The following is a 23,725-nucleotide window of genomic DNA, read 5'->3' as shown; positions in this document are numbered from 1 at the left end:
TCCATCTTTCTCTCTCTCTCTCGCTTATTATTTATTTATTATCTTTTTTTTTTTTTGCTTTTCTTAAATCTTTTTTTTTTTATGGCTATCGCCGCAAACTGCATTCAAAGTGCTTTATTTGGTGTTTATTGTTTCACCGTTTCATTATATATATATATGCATAAATATGTATATATTTATAGAGAGGAAGAGAGAGAGCGAGAGATAATACCCTAAGTCCATTTAAGGTCAACAACGACAGCTGCTGACGTCTGCCAATAGCTGTGGGTGTGGTCAGACAGTCAAACAATTTGAAAAGCTGAATTTAATTAGGAATGCAATTACGATGAGCAATTCTATGTGGAATATATATAGTATATAGTATACAGTATATAGTATACAGTATACAGTATATAGTATATAGTATATAGTATATAGTATATAGTATATAGTATATAGTATATAGTATATAGTATATAGTATATAGTATATAGTATATAGTATATAGTATATAGTATATAGTATATAGTATATAGTATATAGTACATAGTATATAGTATATAGTATATAGTGTATAGTATATAGTATATAGTATATAGTATATAGTATATAGTATATAGTATATAGTATATAGTATATAGTATATAGTATATAGTATATAGTATATAGTATATAGTATATAGTATATAGTATATAGTATATAGTATATAGTATATAGTATATAGTATATAGTATATAGTATATAGTATATAGTATATAGTATATAGTATATAGTATATAGTATATAGTATATAGTATATAGTATATAGTATATAGTATATAGTATATAGTATATAGTATATAGTATATAGTATATAGTATATAGTATCTAGTCTCTAGTATAGTATCCTCGTTTATGGGGACCAGAGTTTCGTCGCTATAACCGTACAGACGCTATAAGCGGAGTCGTTATAACCGGATTCTACTGTACATATAACTATGGTATGGCTGCCGGTGACTTCTAACTGTTCTTGGCCACGATAGGCAAGCGTTTTACTGAAGGAAAATCTGGAACCGAAACGCTCTTTCGAAAAGTTCTTAGATTGCGCCGTCGGGAACTACTACGAATTAAGAACTTCGAATGGATCTGTAAGAAGCTTCGATGCTAGCTAGGAACGCACCTGACATTATATCAATGATTATATGTGTATGTAAGCCCCTCCTTGGCTCTGCCTTTGCCTCTGCCTCGCTGGATCATTTGCATCGAGAGCATTCGCTAGTCGTCTTGCCTGAGTCTGCGTCTGTCCATTCTTCGTGCCGGCGTCTGCTGCAGCTCTTATCATTGAATGCGCGAAAGGCAAGGGGCAGCAGCCAGCAGACAGAGGGAGAGACAGCGACGCCCACGATGCACTTTGATGGCTCGAGGCGTTAAATAGGTCTGTCTGCATCTTCGCTGCGCTACCCACGGCATCCACGGGCATCTGGCCTTGTGCTGGCCAAATGCGATGCACAATTCAAATTTATTGCTTTGCATATTGGAGCTGAGTCAGCGCATCGGCAAATCCCATGCAGGTAGCTCATTGGAGTTTCGACTAGAGCCGGAGACGACAAAATTCAAAATTCAAATAGATGCGCCGAGATCGCTCGCTGTTGCTGCTTCTCTTCTCGTTGTTGTTGTTGCTGCTGCTGCTGCTGCTGTTGTTGTTGTTGTTGTTGGTGGCATTGCCAATGCTAAGCCACGTCAGATTTTCACTTTCGAAAGCCTCGACACGAGGCACATGGAAATTGTTATTATGCCATCTCATCTGACAATCAATTGTGCCATGGCGCGGCACGTGCCAGTGTTTGATGATTTGATTAAGCCAGTGTTGGGCAACGTTGACACCTGTCCATGCCATCGATAGCGATTGGGAAGAGTGCAGCAGCTATGCCCCAAACTTGGGCCACTGCATTGCTGTCCTGCTTACTTTCTAGAGATGAGCTTCTATTATAGAGCTAAACTCGGACTATCGCAATGCAAATGCAATGTTGGAGAGTGCGGCAAAGGCGTTTTAGAGCAGACGCTGCAACAGCTACAGGAAATTGCGGCACTTTCAACCATACATATATTCACGTGCACAATGTTTCTGCTTATTTGTAATTCGGCGAATCAGTGTTGAACAATTTCATAGAATCCTAGGCGACAGACAAGCAACAGCAGACTATCGATAATCAAACTGCTTCTGACAAGCTATTTCCTGAAAGCCACATCCTGTCTTTTTGTTTGAAGCTCTGCTCGAATCAGTTCGTGTGCTCAAGTAAGTCTAAAATACAATTTATTTTCTCGACTCAATTTTTTTGTTTTCCGGTGAATTCAATTGTGTTTTATAACGTTTCATTTGGCATTCAATAAGATAAATACGAAACATTGCAATGAATCCGTTGATGGTTAGCCAAAATGCTCACGCACTTAACAGCGACCAATCGCTGTCTCGCGCAGGCCTGGCAATAGCCAATTTGTACAGGTATCCGACCACCAGCTCGCTGCTGACGGCCATCCATGAGTTGGCGAACAATCCTGTGCTGCAGTATCAGCTAAATTTTCCGATTGGCCAGTATATGGAATATTTCGTGCATTATTGCATTCGCGTGCCAGCGGCCCATCTGCTGTCTCGCCCCTTGCAGCTCCGAGTGGGCCTCCTATGTATGCGTTTCGTGAAATATTACGCACGCGAATTGCGTATGCAGCGAATGCGCAATTCGACATGGCGTCCGCTTTACATACATTCACTGACTTCATACAACAAACGCAAGCCATCATGTACGGAAATGTCACAGGCCAAACGTTTCTGTCATAATAATACGGATCTGGATACGATCCAACCATATCCTATATCAAATACCAATATTGTCGATCAAAAAACCAACTATAAGTTATCCACCCATTACATGAACTCCCCCACCGATATGACGGACGTGCCGCAACCAACGAAGACCAAGCCCGATCACTCCGTGGAGCTGGCATTGATAGACAGCATCGAACGCAGTGTCAGCATATTGAGAACCCAGTTTGGAGCAGAAGCTGCGAAAATGGATGAAGCTAAGCCCAACGTAGACGATCGCCAGGAGGCTGACGATTCCTCCGACACGTCATCGACCGGATCGGATGACACGGAACTAGTGGAAGTTCAGCCAAAGCCCGAGCTCACTCCACTCGGCGGTGGCCTCACCATCACTGTGCCGCACGGCCGGGCTCCACAATCGGACTCGCCCGTCGAATCGGAGGGCTGTGGCCAGGGCATGGCTCCGGCTGCGGCCAAGCCGGATTCGCCGGTCGACTCGTCGTCGACCTGTGAGTATTCGGAAAGCGATTCCAGCAAGGCATCGCTGGATTCACCGGAATCATTGCAATCACAGTTTCAAGCTACACGCAGGCGTCAGCGTCGTGCGAACGATGGCCAGGCTCAGGTGGATGCAACAGCAGGAGGAGGATTTGATGACAGTGACCACGCCCAGCCCATTCAGGCCTTAGCTCATGCTCACGTTCATCCTGAAGCCCGGACTCGTGCTCAAGCTCGAGCTCTGGCTAAAGCTAAAGCCAAGGCCCAGGCTGCGGCTGAGGCCCTGGCAGCGGTTGAGATCCAGGCAGCGGCTGAGTCCCAGGCAGCAGCTGAGGCCCAGGCAGCGGCTGAGGCCCAGGCAGCGGCTGAGGCTCAGGCCAAAGCCAAAGCTCTGTCAGACGCCCGGATCCAGGCTCTGAAAAGAAATTACAATCAAATTCTGGCCGATGCTCAGGATCGTGCACGGTCTCATGCCTTTGTTATGGCCCAGGCTAAGATGTCCCTCACATCGCCGCAGACCTTTACGTGCCAGATGGCCGATATAGCGCCCCGGGTCCATGTAGCCCGTACCGTGACGCACATCCAGATGAGGCAGCCTGGATTTCAGGCTCGCGAACAAATGAGACGTAAAAATACGAAGAGCTACCTGACCAGTCGTCTGGCCATTATCGAAAGGCGTCTCGATGCACCATGCAGCAGCGAATTGGCCATGAAGCTGCATGCAGAGCGTGCTCAGGTTCGTCGCAAGCTTATGAATCTGGGTACCGACATGAATATCATCCCCAGCCCAAAGCCACAGCCGAGCACCATATCAAGCGCTAGCTCGAGCTCCTCGCTCAGTGACACTCTGGAGCACATGTCGATCAATGGGAAGAAGAAGGCCACCGACGAGAATGTTGACCGCAGGGATGGCAAACGCGTCAAGCAAAGCACCGATACACAATTTGACTTTGAGCCCATGGATGGGCCACAGATGCCCGCACAGCGTCGCATTGATATACCGCAGACCAGCGCCAGGCAGCTGCCTCTAAGCATGCCTTCGAATGGGGCCGCAGCTCAAGCCGGGACCGGGACCGGAACTGGGACCGGCACTGGGCGCAAGTCATCGTCTGGAGCTCGGCGCGCGCCTGCCAAGCTTCTGTCCGACGCTGACCGCACCTCGCTTATCAATAGCATGAACAAAATCAAAAGGGATCTGAGAGAGGCCCTGGATCAGCTGCAGATGCGCATGATGTGCATCAACAGCCGCTTGGAGCAGCCCTGCACCAGCCGCGAGAGCACGCGTCTGAACGCAGAGCTGGCGGGCATTGAGCAGAAGATCAAGCGCATTGAATCCGCCATGGGCAGCTCGCTGAATGACACCGACATGGATGTTGAGATGTCGCCAAGCAACAGCGACAGCGACAGCGACAGCGACGATCCGTTTGTCTACAAGCCCCCAAAAACATCATCGCAGAACTCCACAGCCAATGAATCGGGATTCTTGGAGAGCACTCGCTTGGATCTCACAATGCCATCGTCTGCAAATGAGCAAATGGAGACCACTGGCCAGAATTCGGGCATGATGCCGAAAAACGATTCGGGCATTGCTGTGGCCGGTGTGGGCCTCTCTTCCACTATGAAGTACCAGAAGCCGCAGGTCCAAACCAAGCAGCGTGAGCAGACGCAGCTACACTATTTCCTGCAGAGGCCTGAGACCTCTAACTCTGACGATTCCTCCGCCGAATCCGTGGTCTCGAATAAGGAGAATAAGAAAGCCGCTGTCAATGCTGCCAATGCTGTCAATGCTGGCGATGAAGATGATGATGAAGATGATGAGGAGGATGATGAGGAGGATGATGAGGAGGATGACGAAGAGGATGACGAGGAGGATGACGAGGAGGATGACGAGGAGGATGACGAAGAACACCCCGTGCCACCTCCAAAGAAAAACTGCTCCTCCTACACACAGAAAACTAACTGAATTTTCAAACTAACCTCACAATTTGCACAGACTCAAGGAAGTCACACTGTACAGCTGTACGCGAATAACAACCCATCAAAAAAATATCATATACAAACTCAAAGCTAACTCACATTTTGCACAGACTCTCAAGGAAGTCACACAAATATCATGCAAGCTAAAGCCTAACTAGATATGATTACAAATATTAACTCAAGGAAGTCGAACTCAGGGAACTCGAACTCGGGGAGTCCAACTCAAGCACATCAAATACTACAATTGTATGAAAATAAAATCATACAAACTAAAACTAATCTAAATATTAAACAAACTTCAAAATGACTGCCTGTCATAGAACCTAAAACATATCCAACTATCAAGCAAACTAGAACTAAAACTGACTTAATATCATATAACCTAAAATATTAAACATAAATAAATAAATAAATATCTAAATATTAAACATAAAAAAAATCGATCTATCATAAAACCAAAAATTGATGCAAATATCAAGCAAACGAAAACTTAACTAAACATTAAACACACTAAAGCCTCGCTTTAAATAATATCATAAAAACTAAAATTGATATAAATATTAAGCAAACTAAAACCAGACTGAATATCATAAAACTTATCTAAATATTAAAGTAACTTAACCAAATACTGAATCAAATGATCGAATCATATCAAATCACAACCAAAAAATATCAAGCCAAGCCACGCCTTACCAAATATGGAACAAACTTAGACTTAACTATGTATTAAACACAAGGAATCCCGTTCTGCAGCAAGCTGAAACGCACAAAGTCTATATACGTTACACCCACACAAGCACACACACACACACGCACACTCACTCACTCACATGCTATAAGCCTCTGTAACACATCCTGGGAACAATGAATAAATATTCAAAACAATTTGAAGAATGTACTCTACAAATATTTTGGTTTAGATCCATTTCATATATCTCCTAGTTTCTATACGTATGCCTCTTCCATATGTATTCAGTGTTCTGGCTGTAGTTGGTTCTTTTCTTTTCAGCTTAAGCTCTACAAAGTTGGCGCGTCTCAGCTTTGCTTTGCTGTGCCACATGGGGTCAGAGGCCTCGCAGCTGAGGGGCGTGGGGGGCGGTAGGGGGCGTGGATTTTCGGACGTTTGTTTGACAGGTGTCGATGCAATATAAACGTGACTTTGACTTGACACTTTGATGCAATGTGGGCCAAGTCGATGCAGCAGCTGCGCGTTGCATGCAACATGGCGCGCGTACGTGACATGTGTGCAGGTAAAAATACAACAACAACAACAACAACAGCAACAAATGAAAGAAAAAGAAAAGCAAAAGATGGCAAAAGTGAAAAAGAGAGCGAAAGCCGTTAAGGAAGCGCCAAAGATGTTGCAACACGCGCCCCAGCAATGGGGCAAGCAACCAAGCAAGAGGCAGTAGGTGCGACTTGAGTTGCTAAGACGCCAAGTGGGTGGGCCAAGGGAGGCAAAGACAGGTACGACAGCCAGACAGACAGACAGAGGCAACTGTCACGTAATTAGCTTAGATTTTTCGCTTTGCCTCTTAGTTTTTTTCACATTTTTTTTTTTTTTTTCATTTCTTTGCCTTTCTGCTCAAATGTGTGTCAATATGACGTTAATAACATTAGGTAAAAGGCAATTGCAAAAAAAAAAACTCATATATATATATATATATAGATATATATGTACGTACGTATGGTGTCTATGTAATGCCTATAACAGTTTTTTGCTTCCGCAAAGCGCGTGAAGAAAAAAAAAATACAAAAATGCGAGTCGAACAAAAATTATAATACAAAATGACATTGCAAAAAAAAAAAAAAATAAAAATAAAATAAATAAATAAAAAAAACAAACGGCACCCAAATCAACGCAACTGAAAAAAAATATATCAAAAAAATGCGGTATATAAAATATATATAATAAATTAGCTGAAAAGTCAAAGGAAATACCCTAAACAATAGTTACAACAAAAGTGGGCTGAATATAGTAGAGCAGTCTATATGTAACTGAAGATGTATAATAGATTATAAATAAGTATAAATATGTATAAATTATATAGGTAACTCAAAGTTAGGGTATATTGTATATAGATGCACATGTCTCTTAGTCTTGGCTTCAACTGTGTCTAGTTTCGCTTTAGATAGAATTACAGGCACTTGCTTCATTTTCAACATAAAGTCAAACTACCCTATATGCCAGACAGCCTGCATGTGCAGGGTATTGACAGCACAGCCTGAGGATATGCGCCAGCTATAATTGCGCTATACCCTGCAAATGCCATGCGAGGCATAGCCGACTGCACACACGGACACACAGCAACCAAGCACATGTATATGTGTGTCTGTGTGTGTGTGTGTGTGTGTGTGTGTGTGTGTGTGTGGGCCGTTGATTTGGCCAACGCCTAAGCGGATTTGCCGTCAACCGTTTCATTTTTGTTGTTTTTTTTTTTCAACAATTCAACAATTTTTTTCTAACGAATTAAATAACAAGAAAATTAAAAATAAAAAAAATTTGCATTGTGTTGGCAGCGGGCAGGGGCGTGGCAGCTGAAAAAGCCAAGTCTAGTGGAGTGAATTGGACTTGCCACCGATTGTCCAGATACACCCACACACACATATGTATGTATATACATATATATAGAGCGAGAGTGAGGGAGAGAAAGAGAGAGATATATATAATGCCTTTTTGTTGTTTTCAACTCAATCAAAATAAGAAACTGTCCACGCTGTTCCATTCAAAATCATATTTCAAAGACCGCGACGACAGCAACAACAACAACATCAGCAGCTACAACAACAACTGATTGTTGTCTTTTGGGGTTCAAGGTTCTCATGGACAACTTCCTCGTAGCCAACTAACTAGCCAAGCCGTGTCGTATATCTCCCTCGCTCGCTCTTTCTGCTTTTGGACAGTTGGCAATGATAGATCGCTGCCAAATGATTGTTGCAACAACAACAACAGCAACAGCAGCGGCAACAGCGGCAGCAACAGTTGCTCATAGAGATTTGTGTGTTGGTTACGTCGATCACCTGCTCGGGGCCCACTTTTGATCTTGGTTATAGAAACTTATGAATTTGATTGGAGTTGCTGTTGTTGTTGTTGTTTCTGTTATTTTTTCCATCTTCCATCTTCCTTTTCTGTTTTTTTTGGCAAATGCTAACGGTATTTCCATAATGCCATAGAAGGCGTTTTGTTTGCCAAAGTTTGTTGCCCGCTCTCGCTCGCTCAGGTGTGGGAAACGACCATGGCTAAAAGACCGATGAGATGAGATCACTGATCGATAGTCAGCATCAAGAGATACTTATGCGCATGTGCATGTGCATGTGCATGTGTGTGTGTGGGCATAACTGCAGATATGCAATTGGTAATTGATACGAGCTTGCCAGTCGGTGGGAATTCTCAGCTGCAGCCGAGCCAGCGTCAATGATCTGTGGGGCCATTTCTCACACAACTCTGGAAACACTTGGGGGTGGGGGCAAACATGGCTACGAAACAAAAAATAAACATCAACTCTATACAATGGGTTTTCTTATCACATCGTCTCTGATAGCAAACGACATTAGAGTTTTATTTCGAATTACAGTATCCGTTACAATATTCATATGTAAATAAATCGTGTTCCATAAAACAGTTTTCGAGTATGCGAGCGATATTGATCTGATCAAGCCAAATCAGTCTCCGTATTTCTTGAATCTGTAGTATTTGAATGTGTTAATAATGATAATGTTGATAATTTATGGCTAATGATGCTAATAAGAATGATAATTAAAAATGCAAAATTAATATAATTAAATAATAAGTTAATTTATCAACTTCCAAAAGTAGATCCCGAGTATGCGCGCGATATCTATCAGATCCATCCAAAAGAAGTAATCCAGATTTCTTGAATCTCTAGTATGTAGTGATGATGCTGTTAATAATTGATGGATTATGCTTATAATAATGATTAATGAAAAATGCTAAATTAAATATGTATATAAATTTATCGGATTCCAAAAAACAGTTCTCGAGTATATTTATATGATCGATCAAAAGGAATTAATTAGTCTCCCGATCTTTTGAATCTCTAGTAGGTATTAGTATAACTGATGGATTGTAATGATAATACTAATAATAATGATAATAAAAGAATGCAAAATTATAGATTAAAGAACAATGTTATCGATATTGGCAATGACTATAATAATGATGCAAGCTATAATCATGATTATGCTAACAGATCTAATAAAAGTGATACTAAGAACAATGAAAAGTGCCGTCATAATAATACTGTTTAAGCGTGATAATTATAATAATAATTATAATGATACTAATGCCGATGAGATGGACGAAATTGAAGATGATAATCGCCGGGATAATAATGACAAAAAAAATATTAATGAAATTGTTAGGAATGATAGTAATGAGAGTGCGGAAGCTGAATATGTTAATAAAAACTATAGCAAAAATGGTGGGGATAGCCAATATATAATGATAGTATCAATGCTGATGTTAATCACATTCAATAATGATTCGAATCTAGCTGGATGGTGACACTGATCAACAATTTGCCTAAAATAATACCCATGGTACTCAAACTGATGTTGGCATTATCAATAGTAGCGATCTTGAAATAGATAGAATATTCGTTTTCGAGTAATAAACTTGATAGCTGCAAATGAATAAAAAGAAAACGAGACGCTTTCAATTGCAGTTCGATTGTGTTCAAAAGTGTCTCTAGATACAACCTGAATGGGCTGATTCGTATCTATACTACATACAATATATACTAAGCCTAACTGTGCTCTACATAGCTAACAAGACAAAGTCGCCGCCGTCGCCAAAAAGAAACAACAACTAAACCAAAGTGAACTGGTTTCTCGTTTCGCTGATATTAGTTTGAGTTTGATTTTTTGTTGTTGTTTTTTTTTTCGACTCTTTTCCGAAAAGCCATAGCCAAAACGAATTTTGAATGTGGGTGAAGTTGTTAAAAAATGTGGCAAACGCAAGCGCAAACGCAATCGAGGCCAATCGCCCCGCGTCGGCTTCCAGAGCAACGGGGGGGAGAGCGAACCCTCGGCCTCGCCCTCTGTGGACCTGCCAAGCGCATATTTAGTTATAAACTTGAATTTAGACTCGGCCCAAAATTAGATAGACAGTTCGACTATGGGGCCGCGAAGAAAGACCGAAACGAGCGAGCGACTCGCCGCGAGACAGTTACAAATGTTGTCGCAATTGCCCAAAGAAGAGAGAGAGAGAGAGAGAGAGAGAGAGAGAGAGAGAGAGAGAGAGAGAGAGAGAGAGAGAGAGAGAGAGAGACAAAATAAACAAAACAAAACAAGAATGCGCGCCTTGGGAACGAAACGAGACGATATGGAATGGCATGAAACGGATGAGACCATATTGAACCGAACAAACGGCCCATAAACCATGCGCAGAGCAGCTCCCATTATGTTGACAATTGAGTTGATCTGCTGCGTGCTTCCTGTTATAGATTAACATATTACAGCGAGAGTTGGCATTAGCATGTGCCTGGTAAAGTGCATGTTAAATCGACTGCATGACTGTTGTGTGGGGCATCGAGTAGAAGGGAATCAGCTGAATAAACCTCTCATTTAGACATGAGCGTGTGCGTGATAAAGCGCATGTTAAATGGCCATTGGCTGGATTGCTATCTGAAGGAAAGGTAGATGGACTAAGAAGAAAAGGAAACAAGTTAGAGTGAGGTAAAGGCAGAACGACGGTAGGAGTTATAAAGAAGCAAAGAATCGAAAAATATAAGGACAATTGAGAAGGCGAGGTAATTAGGGTGACAGAGAAGAGAGTGAGAGATAAATGGGATAAGGGGTCCAAGCCCCCTCTCTTTATCATCTCTCTCTCTCTCTCTGGGCTTCTCGCTCCCCGCGAGGAGAAGGAAAGAACAGCAAAGGGAAAGATAAAGATCCAGCTGTATAGGTAAGTGTCTGGCAAAGTTCATGTTAAGCCTTAAATTATCTCTTAGCGAGCGTTAAGCATATGCAGGGAGAGTGAGGCTCAGAGAGAGGGAGAGAGAGAGTGAGGGAGAGAGAGAGCGAGAGAGTTTATCTTACCAGTTACCTGGTAAAGTGCACGGCTTTAACTTGAAGCATTCTTCCGTGAATTTGTAGGGCTTTTTCTGGCCAATCTAATAGCTCAGCTCCAACCAATTGTTAGCATTGCCATATATGTACAACATTTATCCGATGGCCTGAGCTTCCTGGTAAACGATGGCTGACTAATAAGCAGTTGAGCAAATGCAATTAACTTGGGCAACATGCTAAATTATTATAAAGAAACAACAGAGAAAACTTAATAATCGAATTGGCAACTCGAACAGAAATGTGAGACAAAACGCGCCCAAAATAGGTAAACACTTGGCTACAACTTGGCTAAATATGTGCCTGCCATAATCTGAGTGAGATCTGGGCAGATCGGCCGCTCGGCCGCTCGGCCGCCGTGCGGTTAGGAATGGGGGAGTGGGAGATAATCGTGCCAATTGCCGGGTCTCGTCTATTTGGCTATTTGTCCAGTTTTGGGCACAGATCGCTGAGGCAAAAGCAAAAGCAAAAGCAAAAGCATTTCAATGCTTGCCAAGTCAAATACGAGCATATGTAAATATTAATTTTATTAAACAAACGTGACGCGAACTCTTTTTTAAACGTTGACACGACAATTGCAACCCACACACACACACACACAGACACACATTAACACAAACACACACGCTACTTAGATTAAACAGTGCGCGCTTTTCATATTTGGCTTTTCAATTCACAATATTTATGCCATGCAAAACTGTTGTTTATTGTAACTGTTATAGGCGACACACACACATATACGCATACACGCAGAGTCAGTGTGACATCGTACCGGCCTATGGCTACGTGCAGTCCATCAATGAGACGCATCCAAATGCGTGGGAAACGGCGCCGGCCTTGCTTTGAAGTTTAGCTTGAAAGGCGATTTTGTTTTTGCGGAATTTCAAAGGCAACAGCAACTGTGCACACTCATCGCACACACACACACACACACACACACAGGCGCACTCACATAAATTGCACGGATGCGGGCTAGTGAAAGCTGCTGACAAGTGTGACCCTGCCTAGCGCATTGCGCATTTGACGTTCGTATGCACGCTCACGCACTCACGCACGCAAGCGCACGACCGATGTATGCATGTATGTATGTGCATGCAGTGTGACCCTGCTATGTGCAAGCAATTAAAACCAAAACAAATCGGAAAACGAACAATCAAAACAAAAGCGCGCTAGAACGTTCGCGGCAAATAAGGCTAAATAACATAATTATAGCAATTAATGAAGCCGTATATACATACATACATACATATATAAATATATATGTACATGCGCATGTGTGATTAACTAATATATCTAATAATAATTGGTGTGTTGCAATATCTGTGAAATTCTTAGTTGTCAATGCCAAATGTAACAGACGAAAGCCAATATACAGTGCGCCAATTAAGTCTTCGTACAGCAACAATTCGTTTCTTGGGGAGCCCATAAAGCGGATACATACATAGGTAAAAGAAATCGTCGGGTATGAATGAATATATTCAAATGAATTTATTAATTAATCTAATTTAACTTCAGCTGTTGATATTGAGCTGAGGCAAAAAGTATTTTTTTTTTTCTTATTGTTGCTACAACTAAAAGCTCATGTATATATTCCGCATGTCAACCAGCAATATTCCCACACTTACTCTATGTACAGGGCATAATCAAAAACAAATTTACTCATATTTACTTAGCTTTTCGCATAGATCCAAGTCAACATGCCCGTTTACCCATGGATCTATGTACATACATATGTCAATATACCCGCTTACACATGGCGCACAGTGTATTCTGAATCATCGGCAACAACAATTGGCGCATTTCGTAGGCGACGCTCAACGACTTTTGGACTTCCTTTTTTGTGGGGCGGCCGCCACATGATTGTCGCCATTGAGACTGCACGACAACGGCAACGGCAACGTGACGCATGAGCATGGGGCAGCAATAAAGGCGGCAACAACAACAACAACAAAAGTAGCAGCAGCAGCAACAGCAGCAACAATAACAACTGCAACTGCATCACGCTGACAGCTAGTTGTAGGGGGTGACGCTCTTTAACCTTTAGAAATCGCCTCCACTCCACTCCACCCCATCCACCACCTCTCCCAGAGGCATTGCGCCTTTGCATTGGTTTTGGTCTATTTTGGACTCGGCGACAAATATAGAGCGCAATCCCTAAGACGAATGACCGTTAATGGAGACATTTGTGTGGCTGCCATGCCAGAGTGGAGGGGGGTTGAGGCTTCAGCTATTTATAGCTCCCACACACTCACACACATACGTGCAGCTAGCGACGATCTTGATCTTAGGCAGCGGCACATGCCACAAGCAGCGATTCCGCTCTATAACAATGGCCCACAGTGAACAATGGCTAAAACGAATAAAAAACAACAACAACAACAACAGCAACAACAACAAAACGCCAAAACAAAAGCGAATTTTCAGTGGCACAGAGGCGGCCACTTACAAGAACTTTAACACGCCAGAGTTCAAATTAGTCAGCAGACACTCCATAAATCAGACAACGGAAAACAATCATAAAGAGCCGCTGCTGCTGCTCTCTGGACCTGAGTGGACCAATAGCCAGGCAGGCAGCCAGCCAGGCAGCCAGGCAGCCAGCTGGCTTCAGCAACTGGACAAGCGGGTTGCGTTTGGCCGCCCGCTGCTTGAGAGTGCTCTGGGTCGAGGCATTAGCATACAATTTGTGTGGCAACTTGTTGTTGTCGTGCCATTGACAGCAATAAATAATAAAATTGCATTGCAATGCACTTTGCCAGGCGGATAAATTGCCAGCCACTAAATCGCCAAAGCAATGAATCAGACTAACTTCGGCTGTGGATAGGATCGATGGGAAGAAAAGCAAATATAAGAATGAGACGAAGACTCTTTGAGCGTTTTTCCCATTTACTTTGCAATGATGATTGCCAAGCGGGTAAATGGTAAAGCTGTGAACTATTAGATCAATATCTATACATAATTAAGTACCTTCCTATATTCCAGATTTATTTTGCAATCAACTGTGATGTTTGCCAGGCAGATAAATGCCTAAGAAGATGCAGCGAACAAAAAGAAGAAGGGTAGAATGGCAGAATGATAGTTCCTCAATTACTTGACTTCGCATTTTACTTATTTACAACTTCAGAGTCGACTATATTCCAGAATCACTTTGCAAGGCACTTTGTCAGGCGGATAAAAGGCGGCTATGGTAAGCAATGTAAGATACGAAATTTGGTCACACGTCTCATGTAACTTACGTAGCATACGCGAGTCTTGTAAGCCATGTTTATAGGGTGGCATGGACATAAGAAATAATACGAAATAAATAAAAAATAGTTGCCATGCTTTAGCGACTGTTTGCTGCTGTTGCTCAGTGTCGTACAAATTGCACCGTTAATAAAGTCAAAATCGGATTGGACATGCCTCGGCCGACGCCTGGCCCCAACTGGAGTCCAAGTGGAGCTCAGCTGCGCGCCCGTTGCGAAGCAGTTGGTCCATTCCGTGCACAGATGCAGTTGGATATTTGATCTGTTGACAAAAAAAAAAAAAAAACCAAAAAAAAACAAATGCCAAACAATAAATTGGCACTAATGAATTTGATTCATTTCGATTGCCTTCGGCAATAACTAAATCAACATTTCGGATCTCTATCTCTAGCTCCAGCTCTATCTGTATCTCAGGCTGCATATGTATCTGTATCTCAGCTGACAGTTGTCATAAGGCACAAGTGACCCATATGTGTCAGACGGTAGGCAAAGGCGTGCCACTCACTGGAGGATAGAAAACCACGTAAGAACATTACCAAAGAGCTTATCCGACTACACAGCACACGCTCACGTCCATTGGCAGAGCAGATCAAGAGAACTTGCTAATGCCAGCCCCAAAGTAGTCTCACATGCCAGCGAAGCCAATATGCTCGTCTCATTGGAGCGTGAGCGGGTATTAAAAACATAACTATGTGCATATCTTGATAAATTGTACAAAACTGCGAATTGTAGCTACAAGCTCGTTCGCTAGATCTATCAAATTGAACAAGTCAACAATTTGGAATGTGCCGAAAGCACTACAAAAATATGTCCTTCAAATAGATCAGAAAAATAATAATAAATGCAAAATACTTTAATACAAGCTGTACATAAATTACGCTTTTGATTTGATTAGATTAGTTAGTTTATTAAATTAAATGCGCTCAAGCGGAATATTATTCAAACTATGATAATGAGAGTTATATAATATAGATGAGAGATATTGATGAAGTAAGAGTGGAATATATAAGATGTATAGTAAAAGTAATATCTGTATACAGTTAATATTAAATCATCTTATATAAAATAAAATTCTTAGAGTAGTATAAGAATGATACGTATTTTTGATCAGATACTTTTCTGGGGTCTATACGAATATACAAATAAATCACAGAGCCAATACTCTATATATATAACATATATATTCCAATTTTTTTTAAAGCCAAATTCAGATATGACATGATAATATACATTGAAGCCCAACATTGCGAAATAGATCTTTTCCTATAAGTAAAGCCTCACAAATGAGATACAAATCAATTGTTCAGACAGCTGAATACTGATTAGAGGGTAACTATGAATTGAGTATACTGAAGTCCATTAAAGCGACGATTCATTCAAGTTTCTCTTATGTAAATATTATCAATAAGATCGATCTTAAAGATCTACAACATGAGGGTTCTAAGAAACTGTTTATGCATGCGAATGAATGGACTTAAAATATTATATATGCTTAGCAAGCGATATGTTCTAGTTGTAATTCAAATATACATAGACACACATATATACATATACATACATATGTACACTTAGGATCAATGATCAACTGGAATTGCATTGTGCCACGTCCAGACAGTGAGCTGCGAAAAATTTCCCAATAACTTTTTGGCCACTTGGTATGCATGTCAAAGCCAATAAATGTGGAAGGCAAAGACAAGAGCCAAGAGCCAAGAGTCGACAGACAAGAGAGGTGGCGTCCAGAGCACTGTCCGGGTCTCAATTAAGAAGCCAACGACCGAAGTTGGACTATTAAATTGAATGGACTCACGAAGTGTTGAGCCCAACAAGTCACGAACAACAAATGCGATCGACTGATCAGCCGACCGATCAAGAATCACAATTCTCAGCTAATATCAAATGTCCAAATCACATTTTTTTTTTTTTTTTGCTCTCTCTCTCCCTCTCTTTATACATTTATTTATGTCCAGCGACCATTTATTATATAATTAAATATCGAATAGTGCTGTACAACGTGGACTCTTTTCAAGTTATCAATAAATGATATCTAAGATTAAAAACAACTCAATTCTCTAAATTAAATAAACCATATTGCAGCCGACAAAGAATTTCTATTCCCTTTCAGTTACAACAGTCGCAATCTATCGATATTGATAAATCGATAAACAATTATTATCAAAGCTCTATTTCGAATAGAACTTAAGCTATTTCGGCTTAGATCTGAGAGACAATTCAGAGTGTTGACTTGCACATAGAGTTGTGCTTTATTCATTTATTGGTTCATCGATTTGTCTGCGCTTATTCGATTTGTGGTGCGGAAATCAACTGGCGGCCAGCTAATTGAGCCTCCAGTCGTAACTTTCTTAGACAATAATTGGAACTGGGCAAGCAATGCATTCATTAACTGCCCAGCGTTCAATGCAGTGTGCTCTAATCGTAGCAATTGGGGAGCAGGGACTGGGGCTGGGGCTGGGACTGTGGCTGGGGCTGTGGCATGGTCTTCTATCGGCAATAATTGGCAGTGCGAGTGTTTGGCCAATTAAAAGCAGTCGTCGGCTTTATCAAATTCAATTAGTTGACTCGAGAAATCGCTGACGGCAGGCTGGCCCCAAAAAAATAAATAGAAGATAAACTATGGCACTTAAAAAAGAAGACAGAAATTGGAATTGTAACCAGGCCGAAGCATGGATACCTTAGCTGACAGCAGCTCTAAATGTATATGTATCTGGAATTTGGAATTAATTTTGTAGCTCCATGTAATTTATGTATTTGTATCTGTAATTCTAAAAATATTTGTATTTAACTGTATCTGTATATGCCTCTGTATCTGTATCTGTATCTGTATCTGTATCTGTATCTGTATCTGTATCTGTATCTGTATCTGTATCTGTATCTGTATCTGTATCTGTATCTGTATCTGTATCTGTATATGCATCTGTATCTGTATTTGTATCTGTATCTGTATCTGTATCTGTATCTGTATCTGTATCTGTATCTGTATCTGTATCTGTATCTGTATCTGTATCTGTATCTGTATCTGTATCTGTATCTGTATCTGTATCTGTATCTGTATCTGTATCTGTATCTGTATCTGTATCTGTATCTGTATATGCATCTGTATCTGTATCTGTATCTAATATCTAATATCTGTATCTAATATCTAATATCTGTATCTTCATCTGTATCTGTATCTGTATCTGTATCTGTACCTGTATCTTCTGCCTATATTTATATCTAGATATTCAAATATTATAATATACGTGTCATCTTAATCGGATCTTGTCTCAACCCGATATTTCTTTAGCTGTCATATGACTATGAACATAGGAATGTTCCGTCGATCCGCTAACTTTGGCTCGAGTTGCGCGATCTTCAGATCTTCGTCTTCAGTCGATGCTATTCTTCCGTGTTTTAATGTTTTCCTTGCGCTGCTAATGATGATAATCGCTGTGATCTTTGCAGTGAGATAGATTTGTATCTGCGATCTGTCTTTTGTTGGCTAGTTGTGCGTTAATTGCAGCACAGCTGCGGCACATCATAATATATCTGCCAGCCATTAATTAGCCAGATACAAATGTATCTATGTATCTCCTTTTACACGTGGATCGTTAGACAATTCGCTAATGATCGCCGCTAACGACCTGACTACGCTAATTGGCAATGCTCAGAACTAAAATGAAGCCCGCCCAGATACAAATGAATATGAATATGAATATATATATATATATGTACAGGAATGTACATATATACATGAGGGTATATACATATATACATATGTATTTTATATAGATATTTATACACACTCCCGCCTTGATGAAGACATGCAACATGTAGCTCCTGCTGCTGCTGCTGCCTGATTTTTCATTCAAGTAAAACGCATCCACAAGATACAAAGTATCTGCGTTTGCTGCCACGTCGTGTCGTGAGTTTCAATTAAAGTTCCATTAACGCTTCGCGACACACACAATTATCAAAAATTAAATTTATGCTTATGACATTTCCGGCAGCAGCCAACCGCCCTCCCCGCACCACCACGCCCCGCCAATCCAGCCTCCCTCTCATTGCATCTCTTGACATGCAAAATCGAAATGCCACGCTCGTATCTCTCGGACTGGATAAATAAATATATAGAGTTATGCATGCAGCTCATTTTGTGTATTTAAAGACAGCCCGTCCGCAGATCAAAGCAACTTTATGATTATATGCTCCACGCATATCCATCACCATATGCAGCTGATATAATTTCCCCCAGCAGCCGTATCCGTGCGTCTCCCAGACACCCTCACCAAAAAAGTCCAAAGAACAAGGCGTGGTCTATGGAGTTCGCTCTGTTTCTTTTCCATACATCCACTAAAGAGACAGACAGACAGAAACTGACTGCTGTGACACCATGAAGTATAACGGTATCTATTGAAAATACCTATAACACCCTGTAGAGGTAAACAGAAACAGATTTCTATACAGATTACATATATGTAGTTAGATATGATCACGTATTTCCTGATATATAAACATATTCGATTATACAAAACTCGTAAATCCTCATTTAGGTGCTTAAAATCGATATATATCGATGTCAGCATAGTTTGGCTGCAAGTCTGTGAATACTTCTTCTTCTACGCATTCATGTGTTTGCCTTCAAATACCCTGTACGATTGGATGTTTATATAAAATATGCACGAGGCAAAAGTTGTTAGTTATGACGCTAGAAGAGCTATATCAATATGTGATATATGTATGTGTATAATATATACCAGTAAAAGCACTCAGTTGATCATATTATTTATATATAAATAATATTTAATATATTTTCTTCTGTTTTATTGCATGTTTTATTATATAATCATATTATTTATACATAAATAATATTTTATATATTTTCTTCTATTTTATTTCATGTTTTATTACATAAATTCATCTTTCATTTTGCGATAGATCGACAGATTTGCATTGATCAGGCCCAACTAATCTAGGCATCTTGTCATCTACAGGGTATCTGCTAGTCAGTCATGCACGCGCGTTGAGCACTCTCACTTGCTGCTTTCAGCAAGCGAGCCGCCAACAATGCGACACAGCGGGAGAGCCCACAAGATGCCGCGTGCCCGATATGAATTTCTGTTGCAGGAATTCAGCCTTAGCGCAGCTTTGCACTGCATTCAGTTGCAGCAGCAAGCAAGCAACAGCAACAACAACAACAACAACAGAGACAACACAGGCAACACAGGCAAGACAAATTGTCTACGCGTTGAGGTCTTGGCTATTGGCCTCCAGCGTGACGTCGTCGGCGCTGCACAGAGGCTGGCGCCAGTAGCCGCGGGCAGCGCCACTCAGCGCCCATAATCACAACAAGCATGGCAATGGCACAAACCACACACATGCACACACGCACACACACGCACACCCTGGCAATGGGCAGAGGTTTATGGCATGCGCCACGTAACCGAAACCGAAACCAAAACCAAAACAGGCAACGGCAACGCATCGGTAATTAAAAGTGGCATAATGGAATTTGCTGCAGTCAAAAAAGTGCAAGAGAGCGAGAGCGAGAGAGAGAGAGAGAGAGAGAGGGGGGGGGGGAGGGGGAGAGCAAGGCAGATGGTGTGCGAGATAGAGCAATATACATATGTATATAAGCTATAGGCCGGGAAGCACAGCCAAAGAATTAAACAAATGCAGTTAGAGTTCCTATAATATCTATGTAATATGATGCATAATATACCATTTATCAAATATAAAGAATCCACAAATTGATAAATCTAAAAACAGTTACTTAAGATTAGTATAGCCCATCAATAAACAACAGTTATTAAACTAAAGCTTAGCTTAACATAAGCTTTAACATGAGCTGTACAAATATAACAAAAATATTTTATATAAGCAGACAATATTTCTATTAGCTTACAAGGAGTCGAGTAAACCACATTGCAAACTCAACAATAAAGACGAACTAAATTGTAAATTCACAATTTAATTTGCACCTTTTTAACATGAGCTTTACAAACTGAAATTCTAAAAAAAAAAAAATAATAATAAAGGCTGAGCTGATTACACAGCCATAAAAATTTGTAATTAACAAGCAGGTACTTAACATGAACTTAACAAGCAAATAATTTCAAGTGCCTTTAAAGCAGTCAAGCAGAAGGTTTACTCAGTTCAACTTGAGCAGAATACAAATTTGTAATAATAAACTCTCACTAAGCTAATTAAAGTCTAGATGCTGATTAGCTCGCTCAGCAGCAGATGCATCAGAATTTATGCTAAGGATAAAAGCAGACGATAAAAGTTGCTCCAGTTTGGCATGGCTGGAGCTAAGGGCGACATGCATTATGGATGCTTCAGCTATTTTAAGTAGAGGCTGGCTGAGGCCCTAGCCGATGGCTTCGATAAGGCTGAGGTTGAATGGCCACAAAAACAAAAAGCCATAAACTGGAGCAAGTGAAACAGAAACTTAGCTCTGGCCACTTCACAGGTCCAGGCCCAGGCCCAGGCCCAGGCCCAGGCACACAGCAGAGGAATGCTAACATTTTAAGCACTCACAAAACACATTTGCATTCAGGCACAACGAACGCGGGTAACCTCAGCTGCAAACGGTGCCTCTTTAGGTGTGTGAGTGCAGGTGAGAGTGTGTATGTGTGTGTGTGTGTGTGTGTGTGAGAGTGTGACTTAGTACGGAGTTTTGACTCAACTTAGGTTAATGCCAGGATATGCCCGTACCGAGTAGACAAGCAACTCTAGCGTGCGCCAGTGGTGCAGCGGTGCAGTGGTGCAGTGGTGCATGCCCATCATAACTACAGCTACCCACTGACTGACTGGCCTATAAAACGCTAGCCCCAAATGCATCCGTGAATTCGTAAATCGCTTGCGCTTTTAACACCTAAGCAAACAAACATCAATGAAGCGCTGCAGAGGCAAATGTGAATTTTTCTTTTATGAGCTTCGGAGTCGGAGGAGCCCGTAGCCGTAACCGGGAGTCAAAAACTCCGAGCAGGTGGCGGCATCATCTGCGTGAAATGTGTGTGCCAGAGCTTTTCACATTTCACATTTTTGTTTATGCATCGAATGGTCGAATGGAACAGCTGCGGGCCATAAAAACAATATCGAGAAATGTGAAATGTGAAATGTGAATAAGCAAAGGTAGGGGCCACACTACCTGGCACCCGGCCACGCCCACACAGCACAACAGCTTTGAAGTGGGCGCTAATCAAGTACTAGCCCCGGCTGGCTGCCAGAGTTCATGTTGCTCGAGACAAATGTCAACTGCATGTTAAAACCAAAAGCTGGCAACTCTATAAATGTAGCAACTACTCGCTAAATACATATGCACATTTGACAGGCAGCTGCACTTGGCGCAATAATTAATTCAATTGAAGCGCGACGAAAAGTTCAAGCCACAAGTTAAAACAGTTTTACTGCTCTTGATGTTGTTTGAGACTGAATGTCAACTGCATGTTAATTAACAGACAGTTAAATTAACAGCTGCATGTATATTAGCACTTGCTTAACTGCAAGTTAAAGTGCTTGTTAAATTTAAGATGAGCTTACCTTGCAGAGCGCCACGCCCGTATCCAGGCGATCCATAAAGTTCTCCGCCTTAATTTCCAGCTCCGGATAGAGGGTGCTCAGCCATTCGGCCAGATCCTCCTTCATCGCCTCCAGGTACTCTTCACTGGACTTGAATGGCCTGTACGGCCGCGCCTCGAGCATTGCCATGGCGCCCAAGGTTTAATCGATCGTTTTGTTGAATCTCTCGATTCTCAACTCGTTCTATTCGTATTTGTGTTCGTTTCTCTGCTACGCGTTACTCAACACTGTTTCAGCTTGCAGGGGGAAAATGGGTTTCAATTTGTAACTAATTGTCGTGCATGGACTTAACACGCTCTTCACTTAGCGTTGGCCCAACACCGGCGAGTCGTGCATTGTCTCGTTCGTTTGGATAAGAGAGTATCGTTACTAGATATCTCACTCCCACTCCCTTTCTCTCTCTCGTTGTTCCCCTCTCTCTGTTTGTCTCTCAGCTAAAACTTTCACTCGTTATTTCTCAAGTTTTTGAAGTTCTGCAAAGAGAGTCGAAAGAAAAGATATCATTAATTAAAAGTCCACATATTTTAATCTTACAGTAAGTTAAAGCATATCGGGTGTTTCATTCACGCATTCCTCTTGCAAAATATTCGGGAGTGTAGTATAAAGTGTAAATGAAGTACAGTGAAAATTTATAAAAAAAAAAATCAAAATAAAATATGACGCTGAAAATATAGTTAAATGTTTCATTCCAGCGTTCCACGTAAGAGCAAAAAGAGAAGTGAGATGGAAATAGATGGAAATAATTTTAAATTTAGTGAGCAACTGTTCCATTCTCGCCAAACCTCTAGCCATACATTTCCCACTAAAGCCAATACAAATGTTTCATTCCAGCATTCTATTCTCTATTGAACCATTCAAATATGCATGAAAAGTCTGGCACAAGTCATCACCACGATGAATCTCAAGGAAAATGGTTACTATGAGTGTTTCATTCCAGCATTCCATTTACCAGTATGCATATGAAACAGATATTCAAATTAATGAATGCAGATAAACGAATTGCAATTGAAACAATATGTAAGAGCCGTAACAGTCGAACAGCAAGAACGTGAATAAATGAATAAATGAGCGAGCTCTAAAAGGCATTTCGCGTGAACATTCTTGTCGAAAGTGAAAAGCGGAACATGCCTGCATAACAACTGAATATAACTAATGAACTCCACGTTCAGGAATCTGATTAAGATATAAAAAAAAAAAAATAAATAAATAAAGAAATAAATTAAAAAAAAAAAAAAACCCTCGCACACTCAAGCGAGATCAAGTGGTATCATAAATTTCAATATGTGCATTTCCCATTAAATCTGCATTCCAAATGCATATTTGCTTTTAATGGATTGTCACAATTCGCCAGCTAGCTGCCACATGCAGCAGCAGCAGCAGCAAAGGCAACAGCAACAGCAGCAGCAGCAATATATTGCCGCCCCCTGCCTACCTGTCCCGCTCGGGCTGTGCCAAATGAATGAATGTGGATTGAACGAGCGGCGTAAATTTACGACTATGGAACTGCAGCTGACATAATTGTGGGATACAAAACCACAATAGCAACAGCAGCAACAATAAAAG

General features: G+C 41.2%; 2 protein-coding genes and 1 long non-coding RNA gene across 8 annotated transcripts in view; 2 read left to right on the top strand and 1 right to left on the bottom strand.

The window, feature by feature from the left end:
* pigs (GAS2-like protein pickled eggs) overlaps positions 1-23,725 on the bottom strand; it is a 79,041-nt gene that overhangs the window by 12,392 nt on the left and 42,924 nt on the right. For all 6 annotated transcript variants that reach the window (XM_089473259.1, XM_089473256.1, XM_018016402.2 and 3 more), the window contains one exon: positions 22,124-22,635. In XM_089473259.1, the coding sequence (XP_089329385.1) occupies positions 22,124-22,291 (168 nt within the window). In that variant the 5' untranslated portion in view covers positions 22,292-22,635. The remainder of the gene's footprint in view (positions 1-22,123; positions 22,636-23,725) is intronic.
* LOC149267895 (uncharacterized) lies at positions 2,262-6,162 on the top strand. The gene has a single exon (XM_089473718.1). The coding sequence runs from the start codon at positions 2,371-2,373 to the stop codon at positions 5,239-5,241; it is 2,871 nt and encodes a 956-aa protein (XP_089329844.1). The 5' UTR covers positions 2,262-2,370; the 3' UTR covers positions 5,242-6,162.
* LOC108619755 (uncharacterized) lies at positions 11,619-15,528 on the top strand. The gene is made up of 3 exons (XR_016270956.1): positions 11,619-12,787; positions 13,016-14,260; positions 14,322-15,528. It is a non-coding gene; the product is annotated as an uncharacterized LOC108619755 (long non-coding RNA).

Source organism: Drosophila arizonae, chromosome X (assembly GCF_054131065.1).
Source record: "Drosophila arizonae isolate 15081-1271.41 chromosome X, UAZ_ARI_1.0, whole genome shotgun sequence".
NCBI classification, from domain to species: Eukaryota; Metazoa; Arthropoda; class Insecta; order Diptera; family Drosophilidae; genus Drosophila; species Drosophila arizonae.
This window is presented reverse-complemented; position numbering and strand designations above follow the sequence as displayed.